The sequence below is a fragment of the Denticeps clupeoides genome, chromosome 1 (genome assembly GCF_900700375.1).
Source record: "Denticeps clupeoides chromosome 1, fDenClu1.1, whole genome shotgun sequence".
In the NCBI taxonomy this organism is placed as follows: domain Eukaryota; kingdom Metazoa; phylum Chordata; class Actinopteri; order Clupeiformes; family Denticipitidae; genus Denticeps; species Denticeps clupeoides.
In genome coordinates this window covers 17076252-17092725 of record NC_041707.1, presented here as the reverse complement: position 1 = coordinate 17092725, position 16474 = coordinate 17076252, and the positions used below count along the sequence as shown (strand labels likewise).

General features: G+C 45.2%; 1 protein-coding gene across 5 annotated transcripts in view; it reads left to right on the top strand.

Annotated features, from left to right (window-relative positions):
• The window catches only part of mctp1a (multiple C2 domains, transmembrane 1a), a 126111-nt gene extending 110033 nt beyond the window's left edge, over positions 1–16078 (top strand). For 4 of the 5 annotated variants that reach the window (XM_029002631.1, XM_028953351.1, XM_028954625.1 and 1 more), the window contains 5 exons: positions 842–943; positions 7557–7666; positions 7782–7891; positions 8410–8507; positions 14101–16078. In XM_029002631.1, coding sequence (XP_028858464.1) covers positions 842–943; positions 7557–7666; positions 7782–7891; positions 8410–8507; positions 14101–14172 — 492 coding nt within the window. In that variant the 3' untranslated portion in view covers positions 14173–16078. The remainder of the gene's footprint in view (positions 1–841; positions 944–7556; positions 7667–7781; positions 7892–8409; positions 8508–14100) is intronic. The other variant, XM_028953831.1, reaches the window with a different exon arrangement.
• The last annotated feature ends 396 nt before the right edge of the window (positions 16079–16474 follow it).

The window sequence follows — 16474 nt, the reverse complement described above, 5'->3', positions numbered from 1 at the left end:
TCACAGGGAGCTTTGCGCTTTCCGCCGCTCTGCCTCCCTTTTCTCCATCTCAATCAGGGGCCACATTAGAGAGGAAAACACAGCTAACCTCTTAGCACCGTGAAATGCTTGAGAAAAAAAAAAAATCTGATCCCGATTCACACACAATTATGTCTGTGGGAATCTCAAATTACAGCACGGCTTATCTGTAGATAGCATGTGGCGCGGCAGACCTGCCAGCCGGTGGGGATTGGGGCCGATTGGGCGATAGCTGTGTGCTACTATGTAATTGGACTAAAGAGTGCGCTGGGGATTATTTTTAATACTTTAAAAACTGTGAAAACTTGTTCCGAGGCTATTGAGCTTGTGATTCGCCACGCATACCCGCAGGTAACAAGATTTTTTTTTTTTTTAAGTGCTGAGGAGAATGGAGAGGAGAGACAGAGAGGGAGAGAGAGGGAGAAGAGAAAAAAGTTTGCGCTTCGCCAGATCTTTTCTTCTTTTTGCCTGTGAAAGATGAAACACTTCATGCTGTAAAAGATGCTTTTGACTTTTTTTTTTTTTTTTTTTTTTTTTTTGGAGATGCTCCTAGGAACTGCATTTTAATCATGTTTGGCTAATAGAGTGCGAAACAAAAAAAGGGGAGAGAAGGAAAAAAAATACATATCGAGGGTATTGTCTGGCTGGGAAAAATACTCTTCATTGTTTGTCTTTCTTCCTTTCCAAACATCAGGTGGATTTTTTTTTGTCTCTTCTGCATTTCCCTCAGTACTCCCCAAAGACACATACACACATGCACACAGTGTTTATACCCTTTGTTGTCCGCTGCCTTAAATGATGTCGGTTTATTTTGGTCCACAAGGTTCGGGGCTCGGTCCGGCCGGAGGACGAGCGGCAGTCGGAAAACCATTTGCTGGAGGATATATTATCCTCCTGGCACTGTGAGTGGATTCGCGTCATGGTGGTAAGTGTGAGCGTGTGTCCTTGGCGTCCGTCCGTCTGTCCGTCTTGCTTCTGTGGCTCATTGTCTGTCCGGGGACCAAGGACACGTCACTGTTTTCCGTCACCTCACCTGTCCTCCGTCTGCGCACCAGTCTCCTCCCACTTCCTCCTGCTGCCACGCAATTCGCTGCACTTTATTAATCCTCCAGGTCGCCCTCAGCCTTGCTTGCCTTCTCACAGTGCAAACCGGCACTTTTGTGGTTTTCTTTCTTTCTCCAGCATCTGAGACAGTGTAGAAGTTCAAAAAATGTCACGTCTGTGTTCCCGATGCAGGACGTGTGACCTCTCTCCTGTTTCAGCTGCCACTGTTAGAGTTAACCAAGAGCCTTGACCTCCACTGATCCTGGTCTTGGGTCAGGCCCTCTCTTTTTCTGTGTGTAGGTCAGAGGTTACCTATTTAATTTTGTCCTTTGTCATAGAGCCCTCTTCGCACCTCGAGCAGTGCCACAAAAAGAAGGCCGATCTGGAGTAGGCATCAAGCGAGATCTCTCTTGCCTCCCTCGAGACTCAACTGATCCGAGCTGCTTGCAGTCACAAAAAAAAAGGGCTGGCACCGCACTCCTGCAGACGCCAGAGAATCGGTATCTTTACACAGGGCCATAAATGAGTAATGAGGAGCACATTTTTGATGTTTTTCTTTCTTTAAATGTTGAGTTTTTGACGAAGCAGCGGCTGTGTCAAAATGCCCCCGATCGCAGAGACGCGTGTATTAAAACGCGCTCTGAATGTTGACATTTCCAATAATGCGTCTCTCTGTTTCGCCCGAGCATGATTTTAATGCAGGTTTTTGAGGGATGATTGGATCTGACACTCCTGGATGGACGTGCGGGAGAGAGATGGAGGAGTGGTGACATAAATAAGTGGTGATGGCAGTCGAATGCTATTACAGCTCAGGCGAGAGCGTGCTCTTGTCTTTCTGTGCCTCTGTCGTAAAGGTGACACTTTATTTAAATGCTTTAAAAAGTAGGTCTCTGAGTGTCATCAGAGTTTAGGGTTTGTCTTTTTTTTTTTTTTTTTGAGGCGGCCTTGTTTTTAGGAGATGAAGAACACAGCAAGGCAAGAACGAATCCGGGACAGCAATGGACGAAGGCTAATTGCGCCCCATTTATCACGCGGGTGCCATGGGGGGACCTGTGGAGGACAGGGCAAGGAGAGAGAGGCGGGGGGGTGCAGAGGAGGGCTGGCCTCGGAGCGGGGGGCACCGGTCGACGGGGGAAGAGGGCGTAGAGGGGGAACGGGAGAGGACCAGACACGCCGCCTGACCTTGAAGCTGATGGAGTGGATGCCCGATGGGGCACAGAAGCCTGCAGAGCTCAGAGGTTGAGCCATTACAAAGCTCGTCGGACAACACTAATGTTGCTTTTTTTATTTATTTATTTGTCCAACAGGGTAACAGCGGGACGCTGAGGTCGGATCTGAAAATAACACCCCTGCTTCACCCCCGGTTAGGCACTCACTTAGACAGATATTTGTCCATGGGTTGTCATGGCGAATACCGAAGGCAAAGTGGCCCACCTCCGCCCTCCACCCACTTTGTCTGGGAGTATTATCCCTCCACTACCACCTTGTGCACTTCTGTACTGCTGCTCAGGGGTCACAGTCTCAGTAAACCACCCGACAATAGGCAACGTCCAGAGCACAGTGGCACTTGACCTGATGGCTGTGTGATGAACAAGAGGGAAGTAAGCGAGCAAGCAGGTGGGAGCGACAGATGCATTACCCTGTTCACCCGAGGATTTCACCGGGCAAAATATATATAACGTATATAAAGACTGCGAGTTCAAATTGAAACATCTGCCTCTTTCATGCCGTGCTGGCAAGGCACCAAGTACGAAGTGATATTCTCAATCGTTCCCGTTGTTTCCTTAAGGCGACGGCTTCTTACCAAGATGAAGACCTCTGATACGGGGTCATAAAACACAAATGGGAAGGAAGTTTACACACTCATTTAGCTCTCCCAGTGGACTTTGTGAACTGTGCACTGAAATGATTTCCAGAGCCCTTTTGTGCAAGAGGGGATTTCTTTTGTTTGCGAAGAGCATGACCCTGGTATTTATGGTTAGCTGTTGGATGGATTATGAGTAAAAGAGATAATTGAAGAAATTTTCCACGTGGTTCTCTCGCAGACTTACAATATAAGTACTTCATGTGCAGCATTGGCTTTATTATAGCATTTCCACATGCACTTACACCCACCCAGTAACTACGCCCTATAAATTTTCTATTCAAACTCATTTCCGTTTTCATGTAAAACAATTACAATCACCCTAATCTTTTGTACTGTAGTGTTTAAGGTACATGTAGCTAATATACTAAAATAGATATTATACACATTGTGTACCATTAATTAATTTAAATATAATAGGATTATTGTGATTTAACAAATGGTCCATTATAGGGCATTGCAGAACATAACCACTTTTTCTGGTACTTTGTTTGCCCAAATGTCTTAGGCTCATGTAGTGTAAGAGTTTTTGTCTCGCACTGTAGGTAATGTGTACTGTAGGTAACCTTAAACTCTGAGTATGATTGAATATTGCTAACTGACTGAATATTGCTAACAAGGCTGTAGCTGTCCTATGCCCATGACATAGTATCAGCCGGCTTAGGAAGTTGAATGAATGAAAATTGCAGTGAATTTGTAGCTTTTAGGGAGTACTGTGATGAAGCTAATATGATTTCTGTGTATTTATGTGTCTGTGTGTGTGTGCAGCATTCTGCCTCAGCATATCAATTCTTATAACACACTCCCCAGTTCTCCTGACACCCTAACAGGCACCTACTCTTAGTACCCCCTGTAGTGATAGCTGCTCCAGACATTTAAGCATGAGCAGCACACAAAAAAGCATGCAGAACAATCTTTAACACACACACACTCACACACACACATGCATACACACATGCACAGACACCCCCCTCCAAGCTGCCACCCACAGGCTTTGTACACACCTGAATACGCTCGCTGCTGTTCACTTGCTGAGACTTAATTGGCGTCAGAGTACCCCCACTTTCTCTTAAACACAGGAATTTCATGTCCCCATCCTTCTCGACACAGTCTGTCCCAGATTTAAAAGTGCAGAGTGTTTTACCGCAATGCTCTCTGAGATGCTCCGTGTAGTTCTGATGGCTGCCTCTGACTCCTAGGCTTTAAATTGGACTAAGTGATCTGTTGGTGGAGAGCCCACTTCCAGGTGTGGCAATGGCAAGACGGAGCAGTGAGAAGTTACTATTCTGCAAGGTTCTATTCATGGCCAAGTGTCAATGTACTGCTGATGTCACTATTACCACAGAGCAGTCACATTAATATTCAATACTTTAGGATCTTTAGGTGTAGCCTCCATAAACTATGTTAAAAATTTTACAAACCAATAAATGCAAATGCATTTCAAGAATCCTGAATCCATAAACTATAGGGGAAATTATAGATTCCCAATGGTCTGTTTTACAGTGGCTGATTGGAAAGATATAAAATAAATCATGTTGTTGTGCTGAAACACACATGTTGGATTATTATGGTTGGACCATCATAATGCGTTCTTTCCACAAAAAATAGTACATAAGATGGATATCATAAACACAAGGTTTATACAGAGTTTTTAAAAATCCAGATCTATGCCACTGAATGAACTTTACTTCACTGAAGCTGGAATTTTTTTTTAAAGGAGAGGTCTTGTTGAGAACACTGATGTGGGAATCAAAGAGGGTTTTTTTCACCCATGAGGTGGCTACTTTTTGAATTTAATGAAACTCCCGGAGTAGCCAGTGTGTGTGCTGTATCGACTGCCTTGCAAGGGTTTAATCACTAATGATCTAGTTTTGGGAAATTAATACTTAATACAATCATTTAGAAAAAGCATCTTAATTGAATGTGTGTTGACATTACTGAGTCTCTGTGCCAACTAAACTTCCTGGACCATGATGCCTTTGGCTTGAAATGAAAGTGTCTCTCTCAGTGGAAATAATACCTGGATCTGAGATGTGTGCTGGCGTCTCTGGTGAAGGCATTTTTAATTTTTTTTTTTTTTGATTTTCATCTTGAGCTCTATCTTATCGCACTCCTTTGTTCATGGTCACCTTTTGAGCTGGAAGATCAAAGAGGGCTTGTTTTGCCTCCTTGGCAGGGAAGGGAGGAACGATTGAGGACCCGGGTGTGAATTAGGCCCAGCATGGTGCCCAGAGCGGCAGTGTAGCGGGCCCTCGCTTTTGGTGCAAATGAAGTATGGACCCCCCTCCAATTCTGCACCGCTAACAAACAAGAGCTGCCCCAAAACCCCCAGTTCCCTCCTGCCCCAATCTCAGAGCTGAGCCAGCTCCATTACACACACACACACACACACACACACACACACATTCTTTCCCTGAACACTAGGTGTCCATAGTCCATGGGCGGGCTCCCTGGCACGGGTGGTGGGGTGTAAATAGCCTGGCGTCGGGCTGAGATTGGGCTGTCGAGCCTCTGCTTGCCTGCGCTGCGGTGGTTGGCATGCTGGCGGGCTGGCATCATCCAGTCACAGAGAGGGAAAGGGGTAATGGCAGCAGAGGCTCCTTGGTTTTGTGCAGTGCAATTGTAGCTCTTCTATGGTCTTTGCAGGACATCATGGTGAAGATGAAACATATATATATACACACACACACACACACACACACACAAAGGTTTACCATGACTGTTAAGCATGCTAGTGTTAACTTTGGAGTAATTATATTCCAGGCACTGTTTGCTGTCTGCTTAAAAAATCTATTATATTTTATACGCAACTAAGATATTTGCACTGGAGTTTAAATCCCCCTTGGAGGGTTATCGTCTGATCCGTATTTGATAAGGATTGTGAAAATGTTAAATGTTGGTGATGGCCACAGGTCGAAAAATAAAGTAGTGAGAGTTCAGGGGTTGGGTTCATGTTCCGGAGATGGGCATGTGGCAATGGTTTATACTGCTCTGACCCAACTGATCTCTCCTCCACACACACATACACCATCAGCACTTCTCTCAAACTCCCCCAAATCCCCAACGTACCCCACCAGCACACCCCACCCCACCACCCAAATGAGAAAAATCCCCTTACAATGGAGAGAGAGCAGCAGTCTTTGTTTTAGTGAATAATCCAAAACAGATGGGGGGAGTGAGGGGAGGTGGGCAAGAGGAGGACGAAAGAAAGGAGTCTTGTAAAATATTTGTTAAAGAAAAATAACCCTGGGACAAAGTCTAATTACTTCTATTTGTCTTGTGCGGTTTGCTTTTATTTCAGAGGAGAGGTCATATGGCTTTTCAAGGGCCATACACTTGGTGTGTTTTTCAAAAATGCGATCCCGTAGACCTGAAAGAGGAAAAGAGATTCTCTTTCTTATAGTGGGAAGAAAGGAAGAAACGGAAGTTTGTGGGGTCTTGCATGTCTACAATTACCATCAAATAGTGAAGTTTTTCATATTTTTCATGAGCTCACACCACATATTCAGATCATCTATACATTTTGAAGTTCTTTGTACTGAACACAGAATAGTCTTAAAGATGGTCTATACTCCGGGTTCACTTTCAGTTAAACATACACTACAGGCCAGAAAGTTGAGTCCACACTTGAGTAAAAAAAAATAAACGAATAAATACACAATGCACTTCTCTTTCAAAATGTCATTACAAGAAACATTGGAAGTGACTATAAGTGTAATGTAACAGCATACAATTACAGGGCCAAGGGGGAAAAGGCCAGGGAATCACCCTAATTTGCCAAATACTCTTATCTGTACAATCAGGTTCCAGGTTCTGTTTGGGGCAGTGGTGTCCTAGCGGTTAAGGAAGCGGCCCCGTAATCAGAAGGTTGCCGGTTCGAATCCCGATCAGCCAAGGTACCACTGAGGTGCCAGTGAGCAAAGCACCGTCCCCACACACTGCTCCCCAGGCGCCGGTCATGGCTGCCCACTGCTCACCACGTGCTTTGCTGTGTATATGACAATCACTTCACTTTCACTTTCATAATGTGAAGTGTTGAGTAAAGTTGTGGTGTTTTGTGTTACATGGTAAATTGTATTGAGAGCTGTTTGGTCACGTAGCTGGTGCTGTCTCTTTGTGCTCACTCAATGGCTCACACTCCTTGCATTTTGTGCGTGTGCGTGTGTGTGTGTGTGTGTGTGTGTCTACACTTTACAAATGCCTGCATGACCCTCCTGCTGTTTTCCGTTTGAGACCCAGTGATTGAAAGCCAATGTCCCAGTGGTTCTCAACCATCAAGTTGAAAAGAATTGAGGATTTCATGCTCGTGGTAAAGATGATGATGGTGATGACATCATAACAGCTGACACAACAAACAGATGCCAGAGGGGCTCCAGCGCTGCAGCGAGGCCGCAGTTGTTTTCGGCGGATGAGCGTTCGCAGTGTTCCCGTTTAAAACACAGCAGAATCGCTTTAGTTCTGCCTGCTTTTGGTTCACCGCAGCCCAGAGTTGGAACAATGAGAGTATAGCGTGCTATAGTGAGACACTGCAACTCGTACTTGCCTTGCATCCCTTGCCTTTTTCCTCATCTTTCCTCTCTTGCTTTCTTCACGTCTGCCTGTTTGTACCTTTGTCTCTTGTCCACTGTAGGACTCTGAAAGAAAGGGCTTCATGAACAAGCTGTACGCTATTCAGGATGTGTGCATCAGTGTGCAGACTGCACTCGACGAGGTGGCCTCTTACGCAGAGAGGATCAAGAAGTAAGTCTCCAAAGTCACACATGCACACGATGAGTGTGACTTGTGCGTGTATTAAGTTGTCATTTTTGCAGCAGTAATGTAAATAAAAATGAACTCTTTGCTCTGTCCCTTACAGTACTTTTAACTGGACTGTGCCTTTCCTAAGCTGCCTGGCCATAGTGGCACTGTGTGTTGCCACAGTGATCATTTACTTCATCCCCCTCCGATACTTGGTGCTGGCCTGGGGTGAGCATCCGCTCCAATTTGAAACCAGTAACCTTGCCGTATTTCAATGTGCAGGAAACACACACACAGATCTACATTCTTCAAACAATGTCCATTTTTGTATGTCTCCTTCAGTGTCCCAGGGTTGACAGATTCCACAGAACTGTCCAGAAGTGTTTTTGGAGGAAATTGTTCTGAAAGTGAAATTATATACTTTCTTTAGGTTTGGTAAAGGGCAGATTGGGCAGAACAGCTGTCCCCTCTTAGATACGCCTAATTTTCAGATCAGAATAGTCCCTTTGCTGAGCCATGTACACTCAGCTACACAAATTTTTGCTAAACCAGATAATTCCTGTCTGTTTACAGCCCATGCTTGGATACAGTTCCTCCATTGTAGCAAAAATGAAATAAAATAAACCACAGTGGCCACTAAAGGTTGCAGGACAAAAAAAAAAACAGAAGTTTGTTTGCTTCAGAATGAGTTTGGCCTTTCATGAATAAGAAATACGTCCATGTTCTGACTGTGATTTATCCCCCAGGGGTGAACAAGTTCACCAAGAAACTACGTAACCCCTACACCATTGACAACAACGAGCTGCTAGACTTCCTGTCCAGAATGCCCTCAGATGTACAAGTGGTAGGTGTACCGCATATGCATTTCTTATGAGTACAACACTGCAGACTCAAGAACTGTTGTCCTGTTTGGACAGTGCACCTTGATTTTCAATCACCACTTTAGAGCCACATTTCCTTTCAGTATGCAATCTCCATAAAACTATGCACTTCAGATGGATTATTTTGCTTTATCCCAATTGCAGTTGTGTCACCTCTGTGGGAATAAGGGGTATAGTGCGAGAGTCACTTCAGAGTTAAATCTGTCTGCAACATAACACTCTGTGTATATCTACATGCTATTATTAAATTGTGCAAAGTTTTTCTACCCATAAATCTCACCCACCCCTTTACTTTAGCCCAAACCTTTCAGTTGTTTGGGGAGCTACATGAGCTACAAGCCCACAGGCCTTGGTTATCATGGTGCCACGCCGGCATCCATTCCTCCGTCCATGAACTTGATATCTCAAGAATGCCTTCCAAGGATTTCAAATTTGGTAAAAACTTTCACGTGGAAGTGGAAACAAGGTCAAAGTCAGTGTGTGTGTGTCTATGAGCACACGTCTTTGATTAGTTGCAGCTCAGTTTTATGAACTCCTGCCCTGGGGCCTGTAGCTGGTTAAAGGAAGTTGACCCACCCCTCTCTGTCTGGGGCTGCAGGACCAGCGTCCACTTGAATACCTGCTGAGTGGAGTTCTGGGGTGCTACATATGAGAGGTCACAGATCTTTCCACCGATCTCCACTGCCACATGGACAGTGGCCCCCTTCTCCCACTTTGAAGGGCCGCCGACTTTGATCTTTTCGGTCGTAATCCTCACCACTGCCTGTCGCTCCAGCACCTGCGTGTTTCCGAGCTCCGGCCGCAGCCAGAGGCGGAGCAGGAGGAGACGAGAGGCCACGGTCCCCCTGCACCTGGTGTCCACAGGGGGCTGGGGCAGGTCACAGAGGGCTTGAGTCTCAGGGGCTCGTAACGAGGCCGGGCGGAGGGTCGGGGTACGAAGACGGGTACACCTGCAGGCGGCTAATTACTGGCAGGTTGCGGAGCAGGGGGGGACGGATGGCCACTAAAACACAGCTGGGGCGGGGAGGGGTCTGGAACAGGAAGGGGCTGCAACTCGCAACACAGAGACGAGGGACGTTCTGCTCTGCATGGCCTCCCCTGATTCTGTTCGGGAGTTACCGCTTACAGAAGCCGTCCCGGTGGAAGAGTGTGTGGGAGGCACAGCGAGTTGATCAGCGTGTGTGTCCTGTGCCCACAACGGAGTGTTGCACGCGCCCTCTCTGCCAGATGACAAATGGAGCGCTATTTTCAGGCCCCTGGTGTGACCCACGCCTCTCGGCTAGTCCCCAGATGCTGAGGCCTGGGGTTGAGGGGCGGTTCCTCTTCACACATCGTTTGGAACCTTGGAGCACCTGGAGCTGATGACTTTCTAATGACTGTCTCTTACAAAGGGCAACTGCGCGCATACACACACACACACACACACACACACACAGAGTGTCTCTGTGAAATATTTACAAACTCCTTTTGTTGTGTGTGTGTGTGTGTGTGTGTGTACCTGTGTGTACCTGTGTGATATTGATTGATGTGTTGATCCAGCCTTTAACACTATACAAGGTCACAGTCTCCACTCCGCTGACACGGCCTAGACAGTGAACAGGCAGTGAAACATCGCTCTGCGTTCATGTTTACTTTCGCCTTTCCATTTATTCGTTTAAACAGATTCTTTCATCCAAGTGTGTGATGATGACAATAGGATAGCGCCTGTGTTAAAAGTAGAGCCAGACAAAAGCATGACCTTTTACAGAAAAGTGCATTCTTTCTTTTTGAACGATGGCATCTGAACACAAAATAAAATAATGATCATTTTAGAGAGTGCTTTGAGTTTGAAACGCCTACGTGTAGTTTTTTCTAAAGCTAATGACACTCCATGATGAAATCATACTAGAAACGGCGTCATTAACGCAGTAACTACATGACCAAAGACAAGGGATGGGTGTCTGCAACTGCCAAGGAGAATTAATAATAATCACCGTCACATTTCAGAGCGCTCAGTGAAACTACTATGCCTCCTTAACATCTACAGTACGTTCTATCCTGCAGAGTCAGCAGAAGCACTTCAGACTAATCTTATGTCGCATGAAACATTTAAATGTTATTTGGCAGCCTCAGCACCAGAGGGCAACATCACCCAAATGCTGTAGGATTTCTTGTAGGATTCCCGAGTCATGTGAGGTCTTGAATTCAAGCATTGCCAATCGGTCTCTGCATGTTTGTTTTGATGGGTCTTGGGAGAATTTCTAGACATAATTACACACCAACAAGTGCTGGGTAGGTAGAGGGTTTCTCCTCTCCAAGATGCATAGAACTTGCATACCCTGCTTTATTTTGTAGGTTTATTTCAGAAAATCCAAAAATCATACTTGATGTGTTATTAGTGGTGTTAGAGTACCTTGGGCCAGGGCCTTTGGAAGACATTGTCTATAAAGGGTTCCTGGACCACATTATTTGAAGACTGCAGCCTCCATGTTGTTGAATGGAGTCCTAGCCAATGTCTCCAGCTGTCACTTTTGTATCCTGACGCACCACCTCTTAAAATTCTACCAGAGCTGCCATTGTACCATTACAATCAATTTCAATGACGCATAAAGTGATAATGTTCTCGTCACGTTTATGTGGCATAACACAGGATTTACAAGCATTTTCCCTGACCATCATTTATTTTGTGGCCATGTCCTGGTCAGATCTCTGCAGTGAATTCGGTGATTGGATTAATTGAGACAGCTTTACCAAGCTGCTTCTGTCATATCTGATCTGAAGGAGTTGGTTTCTGAACTGAGACACAACCTCCAACCTTTTGGTACCCAGTACAGGATTTATGTAAGTCAGACTGGCCCTTCTGTGCACAACAGAGCAATTAAATCAAAGCAACTAACCATAGCACCAAATCAGTGGAAGTTCGGGAGTTCTGCAAGCTCCCTAACGATTTCATTTTAGCTCTGCTGAATTTATCAGGCATCAAAACCATGAGCCAACTGTGAGACAAGTGCAGGAAAGAGGCTCAGATGGTGAGTGACGGAGAGATGATCTGGTCAGTTTTCAGAAATAACAGACTCTCTAGGCCCTCAGGCGAGACTCAATATGATTTGTTTTCAGAAAAGTTTTTAAATCGTACTGTGTGACATGGTACACACACACACACACACACACACACACACGCTCACCCACCCAACACCCCACTTTTTAATATATGACTGTGCTACACAAAACCCCACCACAGCTCAGCAAAAGAAACCTGTTTTCCGCTTGGTTTGACGGCACTTTAGCAAGTGCTACCAAGTTTTTTTTTTTTTACGTGAGGAAGAGGTAAGGAGGTCGGGGTGTGCAGGATAAGAGGTGCTGACTGACACCCCACATCACAGCCTGCTGTTCCCCAGCAGCACCGGAGGTCTCAATTTTGAACTAAAACAAGCAATTAGTGCAACAGCAACAGCAAACTTTCTCTACACACACGTACACACACACACACACACACACAGACACAGACACACGAAAAGAACTTTCCTCCACGTTTCCTTTCTTCTGTTTGCCTACTTTCACCTTGACGCGCCTTTTCTCTCTCCCGTCTGCGCCGGGTTCTCTTGTCTGCGGGATTTTTTTGTCTCTTCTTCTTTTATTTCTCTGGTATCGTTAAATATCCCTAATGCTGGGTTAGGTGTCACCGGGGATGAGGCAAGCAACTTTTTTTTTTTTTTTTTTGTCTCCTCCAACAGGAAAAGGCAACGGCATCATTAAAAAATGTCGCCTTTCATTGACTTATTTATATTTGCCTGCGCTCGCTTCTCGCCTTCAAGTCCCCGTTAACGGCGGAGGACGACAGGTCCCGGGACGGCGCCGGTGACACCGCTTCAAAGCCCCGGCGCTCGCTGCGCATCCGTCGGCGGCGGGCTGGAGCGCCGGGGTCTCTCCCCTCCGCCCCGGTTTTTACTGCCGTTGTCGTTCTACGCATTATTATTGTTCCTTTTTTTTTTGTTCCGGGACACCGTCGCTTTATTAAAAGGGGCCGAGCGAGCCGCGGAGCTGTCAGCCCTGCGCGGTAATGGAAGGCGTCGCCGGTCCTGCCGCCTGCGACGCCACTTTGATTGAGAGCGTTTGTTGTTTTGTCGTGACACATAAATATATTTATTACTTTATTTTTTTTTTTTTTCTCGCACGGTACTGATATGCGTCTCGTCGTTCCCTCTTTCAAAACTTTTCTCTGCTTTCTTTTCTTTTTGTTTTAATGGCGTCACGGGGCGGCTGCGCCGTAAGTCTTTACGTGATCACTTCGTCGGCGGGGCTGCTGCCGGGAGGGGCTTGACGCATATTAATAATCCATTAGCCACTGAACCAGAGCCACTACGGAGTAAATGTCTATATGCCATCACGATGATCAGATTATCTTCTAATGACTGCAACTGATTTGCATGAGATGCATAAGATGGTGTGGTAGTAGCCTAGTGGGTGACACACTCGCCTATGAACCAGAAGACCCAGGTTCAAATCCCACTTACTACCATTGTGTCCCTGAGCAAGACACTTAACCTGAAGTTGCTCCAGGGGGGACTGTCCCTGTAACTACTGATTGTAAGTCGCCTTGGATAAGGGCGTCTGATAAATGCTGTAAATGTAAGATGTTGTTGGCATGTGGCTTTTACACCTTTTACTTTCTGCAACATCAGATCAGCTCGTTGACGCGCTGATCTGGACATATTATTAGTATTAGGACATATTCTTGTCCGAATACGAATGTCACTGTAGATTCAAGGTGACACAACGTTAGATGTGCGGCAACGGTTTAAATTTCTCCGACGTTATGATTTGAAGAACGTCTGTACTTATGTTCTTATATATCATTTATATAGCTAACACATTCTAATTTGGGAAATATATTGTGATCAGTTTTTTACTACATTTATGTTATAAGAGTTTCCTAGTGGTCAGCGAACTGCCAACCAATTGAACTGCATCTCTCCCAATTTGGGGCCTGTGTCAAAATACATAAAATTCCAGTGATCTCACAGTGATAAAATCCTAGAAAAAGGTAGCATTCCATTCATCCGTCAAACAATGTGGATGATAAACAGAATACTAATGGCAACACAAAATTTACCGTACATGGCATCAGATATTCGAATGCAGGGCGTTGGCACGCATTGCCCAATTAAGTCAAAGCGGCAAAAAATAATCATATCCAGAAAAATCAATATGCTTAGTTTCGTGAAGCACTTCTGTTGATGCTCTATTGCTTGTTCTGCTCCAAACCTGTGCAAACACACACTGGTCTGTTGGATGACACCAGTTACTGGCTTAAGAAAATGTGAATAATTTGAGAGTTTTATACGCGTAGAAGCTACAGCTTTTAATAATTAGATGTGAGGGCTGCTGAGCTTCATTTAGTTTTGTTTTGAAGTGATTGTCATTGTGAAACCACCGCACCCATCACCCAGCAGTGGGCAGCCATGAAAGGTGCCCGGGGAGCCACCTTGTCATTTGGAGGAGGAGACAGCTTTCCAGCATTTCCTGTCTTCTGAGATGCTGATGGAGTGTGTGTGTGTGTGTGTGTGTTTTGAACAGGTGCAGTACCGAGAGCTGAAGCTGGATCCCAGCCACAGCCCGAATAAAAGAAAGAAAAACACCCCGGGGTAACAACCGCCACTCCCTTCCCACAGACGAGAGGAGCGTCCTGCAGGGGCCAGGACCAGACCGGACATAATCCTTCTTTTTCTCCCACTCCATCTCTCCTCTGGCGGACCTGCGTTGGCGGATACTCCGCCACACAGGTGGAAGTGAAAGCGTCAGAAAAGGGAACAGAGAGGGGGTCAGGGTTCAAGGCAAAGGCAGATAGATCAGAAAAAATAACAGTGGGGGGGGGGGGTCATAATGTCCATAAAACGATTCAAGTGGCAGCGGTTCCGTCCCCTCTGCCTTCATCAGACGGGAAACTCAAAGCATTTACCTGTTGAAAAAAAAAAGTTGCGGCCATCATCATCATTTTTTATGGGAATTTAGTAAGGGGCTTTTCCAGATTTGTCACACCGGACACTGTTACAAAGCACATTCCTGCCATATCTCAAGAGAAGAAGTCTCATTCACACCACCACTGGAATCCACAACTTCCAGCCAGCCTCCTGCTGCAGGGATGAAGATAAAATTCTACTACAATGTAGATGAAATGAAACATACGCAGAGTAGCTCATCAGTGGCTCCTGATGCGATGCTCTCGTGAGCCAGTCCGCTTCTGTTCTGTATCATGGTGTAAGGGTGGAGTGGCTCCACAAACGTGTGTGTGTGAGAGAGAGAGAGAGAGAGAGAGAGAGAGAGAGATGGCGGGACCAGGTTGGTGTTTGTCACTACAGCAGAGCCCCTTGTGATGACACAGGCCCATCGACTTGATTTCAGAGGCTTCATCACACATCAATCCTCCCCTCTCCTCGCGGGGTCTGGGCATGCTCAGTGCCACTGGGCTGATATAGATGTCACCACATGCAGGAACAAACGCCAAGCCGGCGGCGAGCCGAGCGGTAATCTTGTTTGAAAGGCTGCGCTCTCTTCCTCTCGCTCTCTCTCCCCCTCTGTCTGCCCGAGGCCAGTGTTCTCCTTCCATCTGCCCCACCTCCTGTGCCCAGCACTCAACTTTGATCTCTCTTTCAGGGTGTGTGTGTGTGTGTTAGTCTGATTGGTGTGTATTAAGTCTACACGATGAGCCGCTTTAGGGAGTTTTGGCATCGGGCTGAGGGTCCTACTCCACCCCTGGTGGAGCTGCAGGGGATTCGGGGCTCAGAGATCACAGGCAGGGAATCATCTGAGGGCTTCTCCTCCAAAAAACCCCACTCATCACTTTACCTAAGAGCTGCCATAAATACTACACATTTTGCCCTCTGTTTAAATGTGTTCACACACACACACCCACACACACACTCACACACAGAGATCATATCAACATGGAAATCAATTCTCAAATAAGTTATTATCAGCAGCATAAGGGAGATCCTTTTTTTAGCGTATGTGTGTGCTTTTGATTTTGTGTGAACGAATTTTGTGGTCTTTTTCACTCGGTGTTACTGTTGTGATTTCAATTTTAAAATGCTATGCTAGGACATGAGTGTGTTTGAAATCAAACCAAAGTGATGTTTGGAAGCTGAAGAGTTTTTATCAGAATGTATGGGACCAGTGAGCTGGAAGCACGCGTTTCATTTGCACCACATGTAAGAAAAAAAAACATATATATATATTTAATTCCCTTTGTGAAATACGGTGTACATAAGAACATTTGATAATTTATTGGTGTTGTATATGCTTGTAAATGGTCCAATGTTTTCAGAATGTTGTATAAATGTTTGCGTGCCCTTTCTATAAGAGCCTACTGTGTTGCCTGTGACATCACCATAATGCTCCCAGATGAGGACCAATCATGTTTTAAGAATTGTTATGAGGCTTGTGGTGGGCGAGTTACAATGCAAGATCATGTAAATCTAATATTATAAATAAAATGCACCTGCTGTAATGTGATCTAATTTAAAATGAGGGAAAATATTAAACATTTTTAAAGAAATTCATTTTTTAAAAATTATTTCTTTATTGTGCATGCTGTACAATTGCGGTCAAGTAATAACTTACAACAGACCTAAGTGTCTAGAGAATTTTTTGTGAGAAAAATGAAAGACAAGGTACAGTGTATTTACGATGAAAATGTAACAACAGGAGGTTGTAATACCAACCGTTGGTGTTATGTGGCTTTCCTAATCAGGAAGCCACTGTTGTTATTCACCCCCTTCTGATTGGATTCCAATCTATTTACACATTTATTTTTGATCCAGTGATAAAGTGTACATGTATGCTACTATGTAGCCTAATTATTATATAAAAATATTTAAGCAATTGAATAAGCAGGCAAATATTTAAAATCTTCAAGGTCAAATCCAACCATTCCATCTTTCTCTCAGATTAA